This window comes from Zingiber officinale, chromosome 6A (genome assembly GCF_018446385.1).
Source record: "Zingiber officinale cultivar Zhangliang chromosome 6A, Zo_v1.1, whole genome shotgun sequence".
In the NCBI taxonomy this organism is placed as follows: Eukaryota; Viridiplantae; Streptophyta; class Magnoliopsida; order Zingiberales; family Zingiberaceae; genus Zingiber; species Zingiber officinale.
This window is the reverse complement of record NC_055997.1, coordinates 5,641,828-5,660,961: the sequence shown is the minus strand read 5'-3', so window position 1 is coordinate 5,660,961 and position 19,134 is coordinate 5,641,828. Positions and strand designations below refer to the sequence as shown.

Below are 19,134 nucleotides of genomic sequence, written 5' to 3'. Positions count from 1 at the left end.
CAATCATAATGGTAATCATTTTCATTATATCAATGGTATTTTACAGTGCACTACATTGTTGTGCACTGTAAAATCCGATCCAAAAAATACTTACATATTTTTGTGCAGCCCAATCATTCTTCCACTGTCCTCCTTTGTGATACAATTTCTCGAAGGTGTCGACTGCACTAGGAAGTTCTCCCGTCTCAAGATTGGCCTAAAAAAACAAAAAAAAAAAAGTTATTATCATTTTACACAAATAGGCAGTGCAAGAATCTTTGGTGCATTCTACACCAATTGTAAAACGATGGGTTACACAAATAGACAGTGAGAATATTTGAAAGCAACTCAATGGGTTACACAAATAGTCTCTTGCACAAGGAAGAAAAATATTAGTTTAGATTGGCTCATACACAAATGAACAATAACTTGTTGGGTTAAAAAAATGAATGTCATGCAAGATTAGCCTTAAAGTAATGTTACACAATTAAGTATACAGAAATATTGCTTTCAAATAGACTTACATCATCATGATAGTGTTGGACTAAAGTTTTAGATCCATGAGCACCCTCAAGTGGCCTACTAAATCGATTATTAGTATTTTTCTCAGATTTTTCCTGCAAAAAAAGAATAATATTAGAGCAATTAGTATGAAATATTTATCAACTAATCTAATTATTACTAACCATTTGTTCTTTTTTTCCAAAATAATCACAAAGAAAATTCCAATCCTCTTGGCTTACTCCCTTGTACAGCTTCCTCTTTGGTGTATCTTTATTTTTCAACCCATCAAGTAGCTTCCAATGTCTCCTCATTTTACACCTTCGATCTCTAATAGTCCTCATGGCAAGCCGCTCTACCTCCGCCTTCACGACATTCGTTTTTGGATATATAAATTTATTCTTCAAAAAAAAAAAATCAATAATTGCATATGCATAATCAAAGCAACATAATTTAATTTTACAAACTTACATCAAGACGATCGAAGATAAGCTGCTTCTCAACCAAAGTGACATCCTCCCAAGCCATAACGAGAGGAGATATTGTATCTCGAACTATTTGAGCTATTAAATTATTAAACCATTTTCCATTTTTTCCAACACTACCCACTGTATAATCTTCAAACTTAACCTCCAATTTATCTACTTTTTGTTTTTTTAATGCCTTCTCGAGAACTATACTACAAGATTCTTGTCTCCAAGTAGTTTGTTTGCCTCTTCCATCCCTTATTGATTCATCCCCGCCAACACCAGAACCACTAACATTCAAACTAGACATCCTATAAAAATAACAATAAAAGTTAGTAACAGGAATAAATGAATGACTCAACAAATTAAACTTTTCACATATCAGTCAAATACAAACTATGTTGTGCTGGCACATTTGCAAGAGAGCTATATTCCACATCCTAATTACATTCAAACCTCACAATTGATTGACTTCACAAATTGAATAGAATAAACAAATCAGTAGTAATAAAAAGAAATAAATTTCTTACTTCTTCTGAAGTCGTGTCGTTAGTTTCATTTTCAATATTATCCTCCTCGTCAATTTCAATAGTATCATCTTCTTCGTCATCATATTCTTCTAATGTGTCATCTTCAAAATCATCAACATCAACAACAAAATCATTTATATTATGCAACAGCTGATCGACATTCATAACCTCAGTTGGATCGATGTCATCACGATGGAAACTGACATTCTCTAAATCTGGTAATTCTACCACCAATTGTAGTGATTGTGAATTAGTCTCTTGCACTATGTGAGGATCGATACTGGTCGTGTCAACATCATTTTCAACTTCACCATTTGGATAGTCCCACAAATTACGCGGGGCATAATCCTGCACCAATTTCCACATCGGACCATTCTTGATATCGTTCAAGTAATACACTGATTTTGCTTGTGATGCGAGTATAAATGGATCATTCTTGTACCACTCTGCCCCTATGTAGATGCTTGTGAATATTTTATCTTCTTGAATTCTTCTCTTCCTAGGATCAGTGTCAAACCATTTGCACTTGAATAACAATACTGTGCAATCTTTTAAATAACACAACTCTATAACTTCTTGAAGAATGCCATAAAAGTTTTGCCCCGCTACACTAGGTACAAGAAAACCACTATTTTGTGTGGTTCGTCTCACATCTCTTTCTTCCACAAGAAACTTAACACCATTGATAATAGAACCAGAGTATGAGTACACACTGAAATTGGATCTATTAGCTAATGCATACAATTCATCTGTGACCTCATATGATCTAGCTAATCGCATTTCATTAACCTACAAAAAGTTTAGAGAAGTATAATATAGTCAGTCAATTCAAATTTAGCTTAATATTATATATCATGGACAACTTATCGTATTAATTTTTACATTTTTTTACATACCTTATCTCTAAACCACATTGGAAATTCAACTTCTTGTTTTTGTTCCACATTCCGCACTCCCCTAGAAAGTAGATAATTTCGATGTTCCCTACATGATAGTTAAAATAATATTATTAACAAATAACATGCATTTAGGTATAGACAATAATTGAAAGAGTTATAAATGACTTACTCAAGTTATTTTTCAACTTCTTGGCAATTATTTAGCACATACCACTCTGCCTTGCTCCGTAAAGAAGGTTCAAGCACTTTTACCTCTTTCTTTCCCAAGGGTCGACCAACATGCTTGAATATAGAAATAACTCGGGACGAGCATGTGTTAACCCTATCATCATTTCTTTCTGGGCGATTATATCGGGTTTCGATATCTCTAAAATACATCGAGCAAAAGGTCAAAGCCTCGTTAACGATGTAAGCTTCAGCAATTGACCCCTCTGGTCGTGCTCGATTGTTAACATATTGTTTGTAGATACCCATAGCTCGCTCAATGCAGTACATCCATCTAAAATGCACAGGACCGCCCATCAATGCCTCTTTTGGTAAATGAAGAATCAAGTGAACCATAATATCAAAGAATGCTGGAGGGAATATTCTTTCCAACTTGCACAGGATAAGAACAACATTTGTCTTCAACAAATTAAGATCACTAACGTTCAAAGTCTTGGCGCATATTTGTCGGAAAAAATTACACAATTCAATGATAGTTTCACGGACTTCTTTTTTCAAGTATGGTCGGATTCCTGCTGGCAATAATCGTTGGAGCAAAACATGACAATCATGAGACTTAAGCCCCGATATTTTACCAATGGCCTCATTGACATTTTTTGATATGTTGGCGGCAAAACCATCTGGAAACTTCACAGATTTGATAAACTGATAAAATAAATGTCTCTCTTCAGCACTTAACGTATATGTTGCCGGTGGCTTCTTCCATTTATTTTTATCTATGTAGAGATGCAACTCTTTCCTGATTCCCATATCTTGAAGATCAAGTCTCGACTTTTCTGTGTCTTTGGATTTTCCTTCTATGTTCAACAAAGTACCGAGAACATTATCACATACATTCTTTTCTATATGCATTACATCCAAGTTATGTCGTAGTGGTAAGTGTTGCCAATATTCAAGCTGAAAAAAATATGCTTTTTTTGGACCAATTAAGCTCGATAGGTGAACGTTTACGCTTTATACCACCATACTGCTTGTGCTTTCCAGGCAAACAAACATGCACATGTTCTAACTGTGCTAATATATCTTTAGCAGTTAGTTCTTTAGGAGGAGATCTTGTTTCCATCTTACCATCAAATTGTTTGCTTCGCCTCATCGGATGATTTAAAGGAAGAAAACGTCTATGCCCAATGTAAGCTATCTTATTCCTTATGCCTTTTGAAGGAGTTTCTTCGTTACAAGTTGGACATGCTTTATACCCTTTTGTACTCCATCCCGACATTAAAGCATATGCTGGGTAATCATTGATTGTCCACAAAACTGCTGAATGCATTAAGAAAATATCATTAGTCATGGTATCTCGAGTATTCACGCCTTCCCACAATTGTTTTAACTCTTCAATTAGTGGCTGAAGGAAAACATCCATGTCTTTTCCAGGAGATGTCGGTCCAGGTATTAATAAAGATAACATCATGTTTTCGAACTTCATACACTTCCAAGGTGGCATGTTATATGGAACAACCATGACAGGCCACATACTATAAGTAGTGCTCATGCTACCAAATGGATTAAAACCGTCAGTTGCCAAACCAAGACGTACATTTCTAGGATTCATGGCAAATGTTGGAAATTTCTCATCAAACATCTTCCAAGCAGAACCATCTGCTGGGTGCCTCAAAACACCATTCTCTTTTAGCCGCTCAGCATCATGCCATCTCATATCTCTTGCAGTGTGCCTAGAACTATACAAACGCTTTAATCTAGGAGTTAGGGGAAAGTATCGCATCACTTTTTTTGGTATTTTTCTCCCTTTCATATTTTTGTCAACCCATCTGCTCATGCCACAAATAGGACAATTCTCAAGCCCGACATTTTCTCTCCAGAAAAGAGCACAATCATTTTCGCATACATGAATTGACTCATATCCCAGTCCCAGTTCACCGAGCTTCCTCTTTGCCTCATAGTGTGAGCCAGGTAATATTGCTTGAGGAAATGCCTGCTTCAATAACTTAAGTAACATATCAAAAGATTTGTTACTCCACTTGTTCAGTACTTTCACATGCATTAATTTTACCAAGAAATTAAGCGCAGAGAAATTTACACATCCCGGATACAGTTCTTTCTCAATTTCTCTCAACATATCATTAAAATTTTCAGTTTGGAAATCTCTTTGTTGAGTAGGCTCACTAGATTCTCCTATCTCCACTAGTCCAGTCAAATCATTCAAAACATCTCGCATTTCATCTTGGGCATCACTATCAGATAAAACTTCATTCTCCAATGGTGGATGTTCATATTTCTCACCATGATAATCCCACACTTTGTATGATTGTTGTATCCCATGTCGCATTAGGTGTATCTCTACTAAGCCTAGTGGTTGATATCGATGATTCAAACAATTATTACATGGACATCTTATTTTCCCATCTTCATTGGCATACTCGAGAGCGCGTGTCACAAACATCCGAACACCATTTTTATATTCAGGAGAGATTCGATTCCTCACACTCATCCAACTTTTGTCAATCGTCATTTTGTAAAACTAGAGCAAGGAAAAAATATACATTAAGTATACATGCTATGAAAATCAATCAAAATTCATACAATACTGTCTAGCTCGATAATACTAACTCAAAGAAGAAATATAGTTTATTTTTAGGTTGAAACCTCTCAGAAAGAATCTAGCTAGGATATTTACTGTCAGAGCTCATTGTGTGAAAATTCTCAAATCTTATCTCTTTTAGATTTTGAATGTTGACAAATAAGTAAATGTGGACATAAATATCCCACCACCTTTTAAGTTTTAACGCATTTTTAATGTAATCCTGAGTTCATGAATGATTATATAAATTATCTAGAGATCTTTGCTTAACATTGAATGTATGGTTCTCTAGTTTATTATTAGTTTAGCTCGCTTGTTTTCAGTTCACTTATTGTTCAGCCCAAATTATTTTTGCGACTTACATTTATTTGAGATATGAATCTTTACATCTTATTTTCGTCAATTTACAAAAAAACTAGATCAAGATACTAGTGGCATTCTCACAACAATTTGCAATCATTCTTTTAACTGTTCATGCATATCTAAATGGACAGATTCATCTTGTCCCGGTAAGAAATGTGGTTTCTTTATATTGATGCTTATTTGGAACTTCTCCACCCATCCGTTTTTCCATCAAATAAGCTATAGTTAGTTCTGTTCTCATAAAACACATTGGTTGAGAATTTGAGACTAAACAAAAACCCAAAGATATATGTAGAGGGAGCTATGAAATCGCAAGGAAAAAAATATCAACCATTTGGCAATTTTGATGAGGCGGAAGAGAAATAGTTTGGGTGGGAGAGAAATTACCTCAAGATGAATCAGACGATGACGACGATGGAGGTTCTCTAGCATCGCCTGGTCCGCAAGAGAAGAAGATGAGGTGTCGTCGGCTGGTCCGCAGGAGAAGAAGATGAGGCGTCGCGGTCTTGAGAAGATACTGAGGGCGGCGATTAGGGATTAAGCACACAATCCTAATAGAAATTAGTAACATTAATATAAATAAAATTTATTTTATAAAATTTCGCATTAAAATATAATAAAAGATCTAACATAAACTATAAGAATGCGATTTTTTTAATAACTTTAAATAAACCCCCATAATAAATTAAAGTTTTATTAAAACATAATTTTTAAAAAATAAATATATAATATGGAAAATTTTAAAATTATAATTAAGTGGGAGTTTTCACAGATTTAGAAATTTTTTATTCTTGGATTTAGCGGCGCTTAATGTCTCCACGTCGCCAAATGACCACAATTTAAGGCGGGAAAACTTCCCGCTAATATTAGCGACGTTGAATGAGGAGTGTGTTGCCAAAGTATCACATTTGGTGACGCATTTTCTATGTTGTGTCCTTTTAGCGACGTGGAATGATGTACATGTCACAGAAGACCTTCTTTTGGCAACGCGTATGATTTAACGCGTCGCTAAATGACACCAAATACATATGGGAAAATTTCCTCTTAATATGTTATCTTTTAGCGACGCAAAATGCTCCAAGCGTTACCAAAGGGTTACATTCTGCAACGTTGACCGCATTGTGCGTCGCTAAAAGTCATAATTCTTGTAGTGTCAACGATCACGGGCCTTGGAGTAGGAGTCGTCACAAGCTCCGAGCCAAGTAAATCTTAGAGTATTTTGTGTGTCTGTCTTTTACTTATTTCCACTTCATTACTCGTAAGATTTTCGAAACGAAAAGTGAAAGCCACGAGCGCTATTCACCCCCTCCCCTCTAGCATTTTCGATCCAACAATTGGTATCAAAGTGGGGTAGTTTTGATTTGGTGCAACCACCAATCAAGCATCTTTCATGGTATTTTTTTGTTTTTAGGAGACGATCGGAATCGGTATTCTTGCCGTTTTCCAATCCGTTTTTTTCGTAATCGGATCTCTTGCTCGAGGTTGGTGTAACACCACCCGAGTTCATTTTTTTTTTATTTCATATACTTCCCGCACTACTAATCCAGGATCAAGTCTTGGAGTTTTCTTGTTGTTTATTTTCTTCACACCAGAGATATAAAAGGGAGCCTCGGGGTGCAGCCTAAGATTAACTCGAACAGAAGAACTTGTGATCTGGTGTGTTGCTCCAAAACCTTCGACTACACGCTGCTGCTCCGACGATCGTCAATCACTTTCATCTTTTGTAGTTTGTTGGTATAACTTTTCTTTTAAGCTCATATTTGTATTCACCTGTTTGTAAAGATTTACGAACTTATAGTTGTTGCCCACCGAAAATTATCAACGATCGCGAACCTTGGATTAGGAGTCGTCACAGGCTCTAAACCAAGTAAATCTTGGAGTCTTTTGTGTGTCTGTCTTTTACTTATTTTCACTGCGTTACTCGTAAGATTTCCGAAACGAAAAGTGAAAGCCACGAGTGCTATTCACCCCTCCCCCCCTCTAGCGCTTTCGATCCAACAATTGGTATCAGAGTGGGGTAGCTTTGATTTGGTGTAACCACCAATCAAGCATCTTTCGTGGTATTTTTTGTTTTTAGGAGTTGATCAGAATCGGTATTCTTGCCGTTTTCGAATTCGTTTTTTTTCATAATCGGATCTCTTGCTCAAGGTTGGTGTAACACCACCCGAGTTCATTTTTTTTTATTTCATATACTTCCCGCACTACTAATCCAGGATCAAGTCCTGGAATTTTCTTGTTGTTTATTTTCTTCATACTAGATCTAAAAATGGCCCTTCAAGAAGGCTACAGTACAGCACGCCCCCCGCTATTCACCGGAGACGACTTCGGGTACTAGAAGGGTCGGATGGAGGCATATCTCCAGACTCATTTTGAAGTCTGAATGATCGTCAAAACCAGGCTCCAACTACCAACTGATGGCGCCGGCAAGCCACTACCATACTAGGACTGGGATGCATCACTGATTAAGAAGGCGGAAGCAAATGCCAAGGTGAACTGCACCCTCCAGTGTGGCCTATCAAAAGAAGAACTTAACCGCGTCGGCCCCTTCACCAGCGCCAAGGAGCTATGGGAGAAGCTCATCGAACTTCACGAAGGAAGTAAAAGAGACCTAATATTCAATAAATTATTTAATATTAAATTGCAAGAAGGTGAGATGGCTGCCCAACTCCACGCTCAGATACAAGATCTGCTCAACGGGCTTCATGCAATAGGACAGAAGGTAGACAACCGGACATCATTAGGTATTCCCTAAATGCCTTTTCGAGGAATACCTTGTGGGCATCCACGGTAGATGCTTACAAGGTATCCATGGATCTATCTACCATTAAATTAGATGAACTTTTTACAGAATTTGAACTTCATGAGCAGATTAATGCACGCCCTGCCAAGAAAGGGTTGGCTTTGGTTGCAGGTACAGGCAGAGCGCGTGAATCAAGAACAAAACGCAGAACCAAACCAGAGTCGGAAGAAGAAACAGATTCGGATAACGACGACGAGCTCACAACTGAAATAGTCAACTTAGTAAAGAAACTCTACAAAAAGAAGGGCTTCAACAACAAAGATGTCAGAAAGGCCATCCTGTCCAAAGAATCCCAACCAAACTCAAAGGTCAAATTCGAGGTGACCTGCTACGGGTGCAATCAGAAGGGGCACATCAAGGCAAACTTCCCGAACCAAAAGGATCCAAAGAAACCAAGGAGGAAGAAGGCCCTGAAGGCAACTTGGGGCGAGTCCTCTTCTGAGGAATCCGACAACGAAGAAGTCGAGCAGGCAAGCTTTCTCGCATTGACGACCCGGACTACACCAACGAATCCGAGGACGAATCGGAAGCCGAGTTCGAGAGAAGCCACGGATCCGCATCCGTTTCCGAAGGGTCAAACTCCTCTGTAAGTAAATGTCATTTATACTGTTTAATTAATTACTTAATGCATAAAGTAGCCAAATCCAAAATTCAGATCAAGTCGCTTCTAAAGGAAGTAACTTCCCTTAAAAAAGCAACTAATACCGAAGCGTTGACTCACCAAACTCAGATTGGAATCTCAACTCAAGTTCAAAAACTTGAGGAAGAGAATTCTAGCCTGAAAAGTCAAGTCAAAGATTTAAAAACTACATTGGAATGGTTCACACTGGGTTCCAAGAATCTTGACCTGATTCTTGGAAAACAGAAAGTCGTATACAATAGATCCGGATTAGGATTTCATGCTAAAAAGAAATTTCGTTCTTATCTATCCTTAGTAAACAGATCAAATAGTAAAGCAGTCAAAGCATGGGTACCCAAGTCCAACCTGGTCAATCAAGTTGGACTTTGACAATATTGGGTCCCCAAGGATCAAATACATTATCTCGATAGACCATACCGAGGCTATGATCCAGGGGGAGTAAATAAAAAAATCATCTTAATAAAAAGATAAATCGTTAAAAATAAGTTAATTAGTTAAAAAAAAACTTAAATCTAATGTGTTAAAAATAAATAAATAAAAAAATATTAGATAAATATATATATATATATATATATAAAGAAAATTAATAATGTAAGGGAGGCTCCAAAATAGCTGGTACCTTCAAAAGGAATCTACCCGACAAGGTAACCCAACGCAACCTACCCAGCAGGGTAATTAGGGCTCGAATAAAAAGGGCTAAGTTTAACTTGACCCACGGTACTGGTAAAGTATTGGATGATAGTACGTTAGGGAAGTTTAGTCTATGCATGTCTAGGAAGATATGACTTTGACCTGGTGCATTTGGCTAAGTAGAATTGACCAAAGCTACCTTTTATGGATCCTAACTAGTTAAACCAAGGTTTTGTACTAAGTTCAGTGGATAGGACTATTTGAAAAACCTCGAAGGCATCGTTACTTTAATGATGTCCAAGTGACTCACCATAGTCCAGAAGTTTATCCAAAAATTGTCTATTTGTTGAGCCTAAAGCTAAACCTGAATCTAACACAAAGTTAAACCAAATCCTATAATAAAACTAATTCATCTCACAAAATAATAGGATCCCTTGATTGAAAAATCTAAATTGGGTGAGATGACTAAAGACAATTAAATTAAATTAAATTAAATTAAGTTAAATTAAATTAAATTATAATTAAATTAAGTTAAATTAAATTAAATTAAATCAAATTAAGTTAAATTAAATTAAATCAAATCAAATTAAATTAAATTAAATTAAATTAAATCAAATTAAGTTAAATTAAATTAAATTAAATTAAATCAAATCAAATTAAATTAAATTAAATTAAATTAAATCAAATCAAATTAAAATAAGTTAAATTAAATTAAATTAAATTAAAATAAATTAAATTAAATTATAATTAAATAAAATTAAATAAAATAAAATAAATTATAATTAAATAAATTAAAATTAATTAAATTATAGTTAAAATAAATTAAATTAATTTAAATATTTTTCAAAAATTTAGTCAACTTAAATATTTTTCAAATTTAAAACTTAACCCTTTTTCTAAAATACTCATTCAATCGTATAACAATACCTAGATTAGGAAAGATGGAAAATTAGGGAGCTTATTTCAATCTAACTATCTTTCGATCCATCTAAAAGAATCCAACACCTTATGTGTAGGAATTGGATCAATGGATGTTGGATAGTGGCTGCTCCAGACATATGACTGGAGATAGATTGAAGTTCACAAAGTTCAAATTAAAGAGTCTAGGGTCAGTTGCATTCAGCAACGACGGTAAACTTAAGGTAATCGGAAAAGGTAACATCGAACTCAGCTCCGATTTTATTATTCGAAAAGTATTATTAGTTGATAATTTTAATTTTAACTTACTTAGCATTAGCCAATTATATGATAGTGGTTACTTAATTAACTTTACCAAACCGGGATGTATAGTTAAAAATATTGATAACCCTGAAATCACACTTAAAGGCATTAGGAGAAATAATGTTTACACGATCAACCTACCAATATCCTCAATAAAGTGTCTTCTGACACAACAAGAGGTAACTGAGTTGTCGCACAGGAGACTGGGTCACACTCATACCAGACTCATTTCAAAAATGAGTTAAAATGGTCTAGTTAAAGGTCTGCCCAAACTAAAAGTGGTTGAAAATTTAATTTGTAATGCCTGTCAACAGGGTAAATAAATCAAGTCAACCCACAAATTAACCGACTTAAATAGAACAACGTCTATACTTGAGCTCCTTCACCTAGACCTATTTGATTCGCATGGAGCCAAGTCACTAAGCAAAAACCAAATTGTCTAGTAATAATCGATGTCTACTCAAGATTTACTTGGGTAAAATTCATAAAAACTAAAGATGAAACTTTTGAAGTATTTAAAAATTTTTGTAAATTAATAGAAAATGAAAAAGACACTCAAATAAAAAGAATTAGAAGTGACCATGGGGGAGAATTTGAAAATCATAATTTTACTGAATTTTATGAAATTAATGGGTATAAACATGAATACTCCTGCCCTAGGACCCCTCAACAAAATGGACTAGTAGAACGTAAAAATAGAACCCTACAAGAAGCCGCTAGGACCATGTTAAACGAATACAAATTATCTAATCAATTCTGGGCTGAAGCAATCAATACAGCCTGTTACATACAAAATAAAATTTTAATTAACAAATTTCATAATAAAACATCCTATGAAATATATTACCATAAAATTCCTAATTTAAACTATTTAAAAGTATTTGGATGTAAAGTATATATTTTAAACACTAAAGACCACTTAGGAAAATTTTCATCAAAAACAAGTCCAGGAATATTTTTAGGATACTCAACAACCAGTAGAGCATATAGAGTTTATAACAAAAATATCCTAAAAGTTGAAGAAACAATAAATGTAACATTTGATGAAGAAAATAAAGCACCCACTATCAATGAAAAAGATAATATAGAAAATGTTAACTCGATAAATACAGAAGATGACGAAATTCAACCTGAACTCAATGATTCTAAAGAACCAATTACTAACCCAAACTTAAGACCCAACTTAAGAACAAACACAAATCACCCATCGGACCAAATTTTGGGTGATCCAACTCTTGGAGTTATAACTAGGTCATCCTATAGAAATCTCAGCCAACTAGCCCTAATTTCCAAAATTGAACCCAAAACTGTAGACGAGGCTCTACCCAATCCAGACTAGACAATAGCAATGCAAGAAGAACTAGCCCAATTTGAAAGAAACCAAGTCTGGGAATTAGTACCTAAACCTGTTAATAAAACTATAATTGGTACTAAATGGGTATTTAGGAACAAATTAAATGACCAAGGCAAAATAGTTAGAAACAAAGCAAGACTAGTAGCTAAAGGATTTAATCAAGTAGAAGGGTTAGACTATGATGAGACTGATGCACCCGTAGTTATACTTGAGTCCATCAGGATGCTGCTGGCTTACGCAACACATAAAGGATTCAAACTCTATCAAATGGACGTAAATTCCACCTTTTTAAATGGATTTATAAAAGAAGAAGTGTACGTTAGTCAACCTCTAGGATTTGAAAACTTAGACCATCCAAATCTTGTCCTACGATTAAAAAAGGCTCTATACGGACTAAAACAAGCACCCAGGGCATGGTATGAACGGTTGTCTAAGTACTTAGTAGAAAAAGGGTTTCACCAAGGGCAAGTTGATTCAACCCTGTTTGTAAGCCCAAATCTACATCAATGACATCATGTTTGGCTCAACCAACTCTAACTTCTTAAAAGAATTTACAAAATTAATGGAAAACGAATTTGAAATGAGTCTAGTAGGGGAACCTAACTTTTTCCTATGACTACAAATTAAGTAAACAAAAGATGGAATTTATATTTACCAAACCAAATATGCCAAGGAATTAATTAACAAATTTGGAAAGGAAAACTCAAAAAATATTAATACACCAATGGCCACCAACATTAAAATTGACTCAGATTTAGAAGGAAAATCAGTAGACTTGAAATACTATCGAAGTGCGATAAGAAGTCTACTGTACCTAACTGCAAGTCGACCAGATATTCTTTTTGCAGTAGGTATGTGTGCAAGATATCAATCTTGCGCAAAAGAATCACACTTAATCAATGTTAAAAGAATACTTAGATATATTAAGGGAACCCTCAATGTAGGACTATGGTACCCTAGGACTTACACTCTTAATCTAACCGGCTATTCTGACTCAGACTATGTCAGGTACAAGCTAGATAGAAAAAGCACGAGTGGCAGCTGTCAATTTCTAGGTCAGTGCCTAGTAAGTTGGTCAAGCAAAAAGCAACACTGTGTTACCCTATCAACCACTGAAGCTGAATACATAGCCCTAGGAGAATGTGCATCTCAATTATTATGGATGATGCATACCCTAAAAGACTACCAGTTAGAATATCACAATACTAAAATTTCAATTGCCAATATAAGTTCAATTAATCTAACCAAGAACCCAATTCACCACTCAAGAACCAAACACATAGAGGTAAAACATCACTTTGTAAGGGATCACGTAGCTAGGGGTGATATTGTACTTAACTATATTGAGTCCAAATCAAACTTAGCTGATATATTCACAAAACCTTACCTGAACTCGAGTTCAATACACTTAGAAGACAAATAGGAATGTGTTGGGTAGAATAGATCTTGATTTTCAAACAAATCTCCTACATCTAATTTTAAAATTTTTTGTTGATCTTCAAAATTGCTTAATCTTAAAATTATCATTTAAAATTCTAGGAAAAATAATGTTTTCAAAATCCCAATCTTATTAGTCTTTCAAAACTTGGACTTAGCCTAGAATCTTCCCCTTAGATATCATGCTCCCCTAGCTTTAGCCAGAGCATCTCACAAGCACACTAGGCATAATTTGTTTATGTTTGAAAGAAACTTAGAATGGTGTGAGATGCATAGGGTACGGCTTGGACTCCAGAATGCTTATCTCTGTGCATCATAGTAAGTCTGGGCGTTAAATACTAACTTCACATTAATCAAGTTCAATGATCCAACCCTAATCAAATCTAACTGGATTACTAACTTAACTTGACTAACCAAGTGAAAACTGTTGCCCTCTAGGCATTTATCCAGTAACTAAAGGTTAGACAGTTGGTTAAGGATATTAAAATTTTAAATTGATTCAGCTTGCACTTTAGGGCTCTGATACCTTGCAAAAAGAAATTGGATAATTTACAATATGTTTAACTCAACTCATGCTTGGACATTAGGGTTTTAAACTTATTGCTCCTCCATTGCCTTTAAGGATTTTCAAATTCTTAAAAATTTCTTTTTGACTTCCATAACCGTCTTCAAAATTAACTAAGTCATATCAAAAGACTTTTTTGAATTTTATTTTCAAAAGTTAAGGCTATTCGAAATTAATTAAACCTCTTAGAATCTTTTAAACTAATTAAAAAAAAGGCTAATGTGTTCTTCAAAATCATTCTTTTGAAATTAACTTTGCACTATTTTTCGAAACTTGCCTTTCGATTCTTTCAAAATTTAAACTAACTTCACACAAATTTTGGTTAAGTAAAAAGAGTTCTTCAAACTAAAGTACTATTGTTTTAAAAGGTTTTTGATATATGGCAAAGGGGGAGAGTAGGACAAATTCAAAATACTAAGTGACAAGAAAAACAGAGCTCTCATTAAGGGGGAGCCTCATACACTGTGTTTGAGCTTAAAACATGCTTGCACTGTTTATATCTTGCTTATGTTTATTTTGTGCATCTTATTTTACTTAACTTTGAATTTTTGTTGCCATAATCAAAAAGGGGGAGATTGTTGGTGTGGGAAGCATCCGACGATCGAACCTAAGTTTTGATAATGGCAAAGGGATTCAAAATTAAGATTCCTTGTGTTCTAATGTGCTTAAATGAGATCTCAGGAAAGTCCTAACTGCGGTTAGGCAAGTGGAAAAACCTAAGGGGCGGTAACCTTAGGTCCTAGGGGGTGGTAACCCTAGGTTAAGGAAAATCCTAAGGGGAGATAACCTTAGGTCCTAGGGGGTGGTAACCCTAGGTGGAGGAAAATCCTAGTGTGCGGTAACCCTAGGTCATAGGGGGTGGTAACCCTAGGCAGAAAGTCTAATCGGTCTGAAGGACCGGACTGGCATCAGGTAACTCTCCTGAGAGGAGTAGGTGAGGACGCGTTCCCCGCAGAGGGAACAGTAAGTGTCGGGTCGACCTAGGGTTTCCGGTTGGAAATCCAAAGTCAGACCCGGACGATCTGGAGACTGTCAAATTTATTTCTATATATTATATTTTGTGTTCTAACTCTGTTTTGCAGGAAACCAATATTTTTATGTAGGGTTAGGACTGACCTTGGGATCGATCGACCGAACCACCAAGCCAACAGATCAGTTTTCCAGAGATTGGACCAGCTTGACAAGGGGATCGATCGACCAAACCTTGGAATCGGTCGACCGAACCAAGGCTGGGCGTCGACTAGATCAGGCCGGTTGGACTAAGTCAGAGCAGCTGATCAATTGACCAAATCTGTTTATCGGTCGACCGAACATGAGATAGAAGTTGACCAGATCGAAGCAGAGTGACCAGATCGTATGAGGTGGAGGTCATCTGATCGGTCGACCGAACCGAGGATCGGTCGACCAATCCGCCTTGGGTCAAACTTGATCTCGAGCCTTGGGGATCTGGATCAGTTTTTGCAGAGCTATAAAAGGAGCCTCGGGGTGCAGCCTAAGATTAACTCGAACAAAAGAACTTGTGATCTGGTGTGCTACTCCGAAACCTTCGACTACACGCTTCTGCTCCGACGATCGGCAATCACTTTCATCTTTTGTAGTTTGTCGGTATAACTTTTCTTTTAAGCTCATATTTGTATTCACCTGTTTGTAAAGATTTACGAACTTATAGTTGTTTCCCACCGAAAGCGATCAACGATCACGGGCCTTAGAGTAGGAGTCGTCACAGGCTCCGAATCAAGTAAATCTTGGAGTCTTTTGTGTGTATGTCTTTTACTTATTTCCGTTGCGTTACTCGTAAGATTTCCGAAACGAAAAGTGAAAGCCACGAGCACTATTCACCCCCCCCCCCCCTCTAGTGCTTTCAATCCAACACAAAGTTGGCCTAACTATCATGTTGACACAGTCAAAAAGTCGATAGACTGTGTAACTACAGATAAAATTTTAGTAGATTTAATTCCGGTAGAGTCAGAGTTGGATTTACTATCAAACTGAGCTCCGCCAACTGAAGCTCTTGAGTTGGTTGGGCAAGGCTCTCCACATCAAGCCAAAGAATGTACTAAAAGTTTGGAGGATATTATAAAAGAAAAGGATAGTCTCTTAGCAGCAAAGGATATTATAATTGTTGACATGGAGTCTATGCTTAAAGAAAAAGATCTACAAATAAGTGAACTGTGTGAGGAACAGGATAAGAGTGGAAAGAAGGCTGACACTAGCAATGTTGTCATGGATAATAGAATTTTAATTGTAAAAGACAAAATCATTGCCGATGCCGAAAATAAAATTAAAGAGTTCCAAAAAGTCACACGAACCAAGGTCTCAGAGAGCCACGAGCATCCCCTACCATGGATAAAGAAGGCATAGACCCTAGTCTACCTAGACTACCAACTAATATTGTACTAGGCCTCAAAAGAAAAAGAACTCAGAGAAGTTTAAAATCAGATTGTAAAAAAAAAAGAGTAAACAGATTTTTTAGGCTGAAGAACCAGACGCTCCTGCACCATCAAAGACCGAAGAGACAAGTTCATCACATATAGAAATAAAATGTGATGAACTTAACAAGGTCAAGAACAAAATATTGAAGGTAGGGTCGAGTGTAGGTAAGTCATTATTTTATAATCCTTAATGACATGTTCTTATTTTAATTATGTCAGCAAGCAAAGATATTTTTTAAGAAGACTAAAGATAGTGTGATAGTCGATGCATTATTGAAGCTCAGTGAGTTAAAGTAAGTTAGTTGGTAGCGGAATTGCATAATCATGTTAATGATTGATAATTTTTAGAGTTTAATAATATTGATTAGTGCTTGGAATATTCTTGCTAATTTATTAAATACCATTTTCTATATATTTGTATGTAGGGTGACGGTGCTTCCAATATGGTCGAACGATACTTTTTTTTAGATATGCAATCTTTTATGACAATATTTGACTGGACTCAATATACCAATGGGGATTGCATAAATTTTTATTGGAATATTCATGCTAATGAAGCCAAAAACTCTAACTCACTATACTACCCATCTATATTTTGTGGGGTTGGATTTCGAGTATGTCTTTTATCTCATTGTAGATTATTTTTTATATAGATTGGATGCATTCTACTCATTAGATATCTTGTTTACATAGCAAATGTTTGAAATGATGCATGCGGATGCATTAAAAGAAAGCGCAAAAATTGATGAAGACAAGGCCATTAGATAATGAAGATGATCATTGGCATCTACTGGTCATAGACCTGGAGGAAGGTCATATAATTCATTATAACTCTCTCGGCATCACAAAAAATTACACTGCTGAAAATCATTGCCGATAATTCATTAGATAACAGAATTTTAATTGTAAAAGATAAAATCATTGCCGATGCCAAAAATAAAATTAAAGAGCTCCAAAAAGTCACACAATGCAAGGTCTCAGAGAGCCACGAGCATCCCCTACCATGGATAAAGAAGACATAGACCCTAGTCTGCCTAGACTACCAACTAATATTGTACTAGGCCTCAAAAGAAAGAGAACTCAGAGAAGTTTAAAATAAGATTGTAAAAAAAAAAAAGGTAAACAGATTGTTCAGGCTGAAGAACCAGACGCTCCTGCACCATCAAAGACCGAAGAGACAAGTTCATCACATATAGAAATAAAATGTGATGAACTTAACAAGGTCAAGAACAAAATATTGAAGGTAGGGTCGAGTGTAGGTAAGTCGTTATTTTATAATCCTTAATGATATGTTCGTATTTTAATTATGTCAGCAAGCAAAGATATTTTTTAAGAAGACTAAAGATGGTGTGATAGCCGATGCATTATTGAAGCTCAGTGAGTTAAAGTAAGTTAGTTGGTAGCGGAATTGCATAATCATGTTAACGATTGATAATTTTTGGAGCTTAATAATATTTATTAGTGCTTGGAATATTCTTGCTAATTTATTAAATATCATTTTCTATATATTTGTATGCAGGGTGACGGTGCTTCTAATATGGTCGAACGATACTTTCTTTTTAAATATGCAATCTTTTATGACAATATTTGACTGGACTCAATATACCAATGGGGATTGCATAAATGTTTATTGGAATATTCATGCTAATGAAGCCAAAAACTCCAACTCACTATACTACCCATCTATATTTTGTGGGGTTGGATTTCGAGTATGTCTTTTATCTCATTGTAGATTATTTTTTATATAGATTGGATGCAGTCTACTCATTAGATATCTTGTTTACATAGCAAATGTTTGAAATGATGCATGCGGATGCATTAAAAGAAAGCGCAAAAACTGATGAAGACAAGACCATTAGATATATTTTTTGTCCTCTAAATAATGAAGATGATCATTGGCATCTAATGGTCATAGACATGGAGGAAGGTCATATAATTCATTATAACTCTCTCGGCATCACAAAAAATTACATTGCTGTTTTTTATCAAACTGTGTGTGTGTATATATATATATATAAGCGTTGGTTATGTATTAACTACTATTGTCTTTTATATGTTGGTGTTGTTTTTTAAGGAGTTAAACTGGCCACACTATCACATATGGCATCAAGGATTAGCACCTTTCTCCGTGAGAGGCTTTAAAACGCTTCAAGTTAATGGCCCCACACAAAGCAAATCGTAAGTATTTATGTATGTTGAATCATCTTTACCTCACAATAGACTCTCACCATTATAATATTTTTTCTTGTAGGTTAGATTGTGCTTTTATTATGATGCGCTATGTAGAGAGTTTGATGTTTCAGAGATCAACAAACTTTACACTAGCTGACATGAGAGCTTATAGATTTAGACTTGGACATAAAATCATGTCTGACAAAAACTTTAACATCTAGAAATTGAAATTTTGTAATTAAAAATGTGTAATAGACTATTCTTGTAATGATATACTGTTTGTGTAAATTAAAATTATGGTGAATCAAATTCCCATGCTGTAACTTCAAATTATGCTATTTTTTAAAAGGTATCATATCAAGCCCACGTTGGGCCTGATA

At 35.4% G+C, this 19,134-nt stretch overlaps 1 protein-coding gene across 1 annotated transcript; it reads right to left on the bottom strand.

The window, feature by feature from the left end:
• Window positions 1-3,493: 3,493 nt before the first annotated feature.
• On the bottom strand, window positions 3,494-4,888 carry LOC121993927. The gene has a single exon (XM_042548168.1). It carries the CDS (start codon window positions 4,886-4,888, stop codon window positions 3,494-3,496), a length of 1,395 nt encoding a protein of 464 aa, XP_042404102.1.
• Window positions 4,889-19,134: the final 14,246 nt, after the last annotated feature.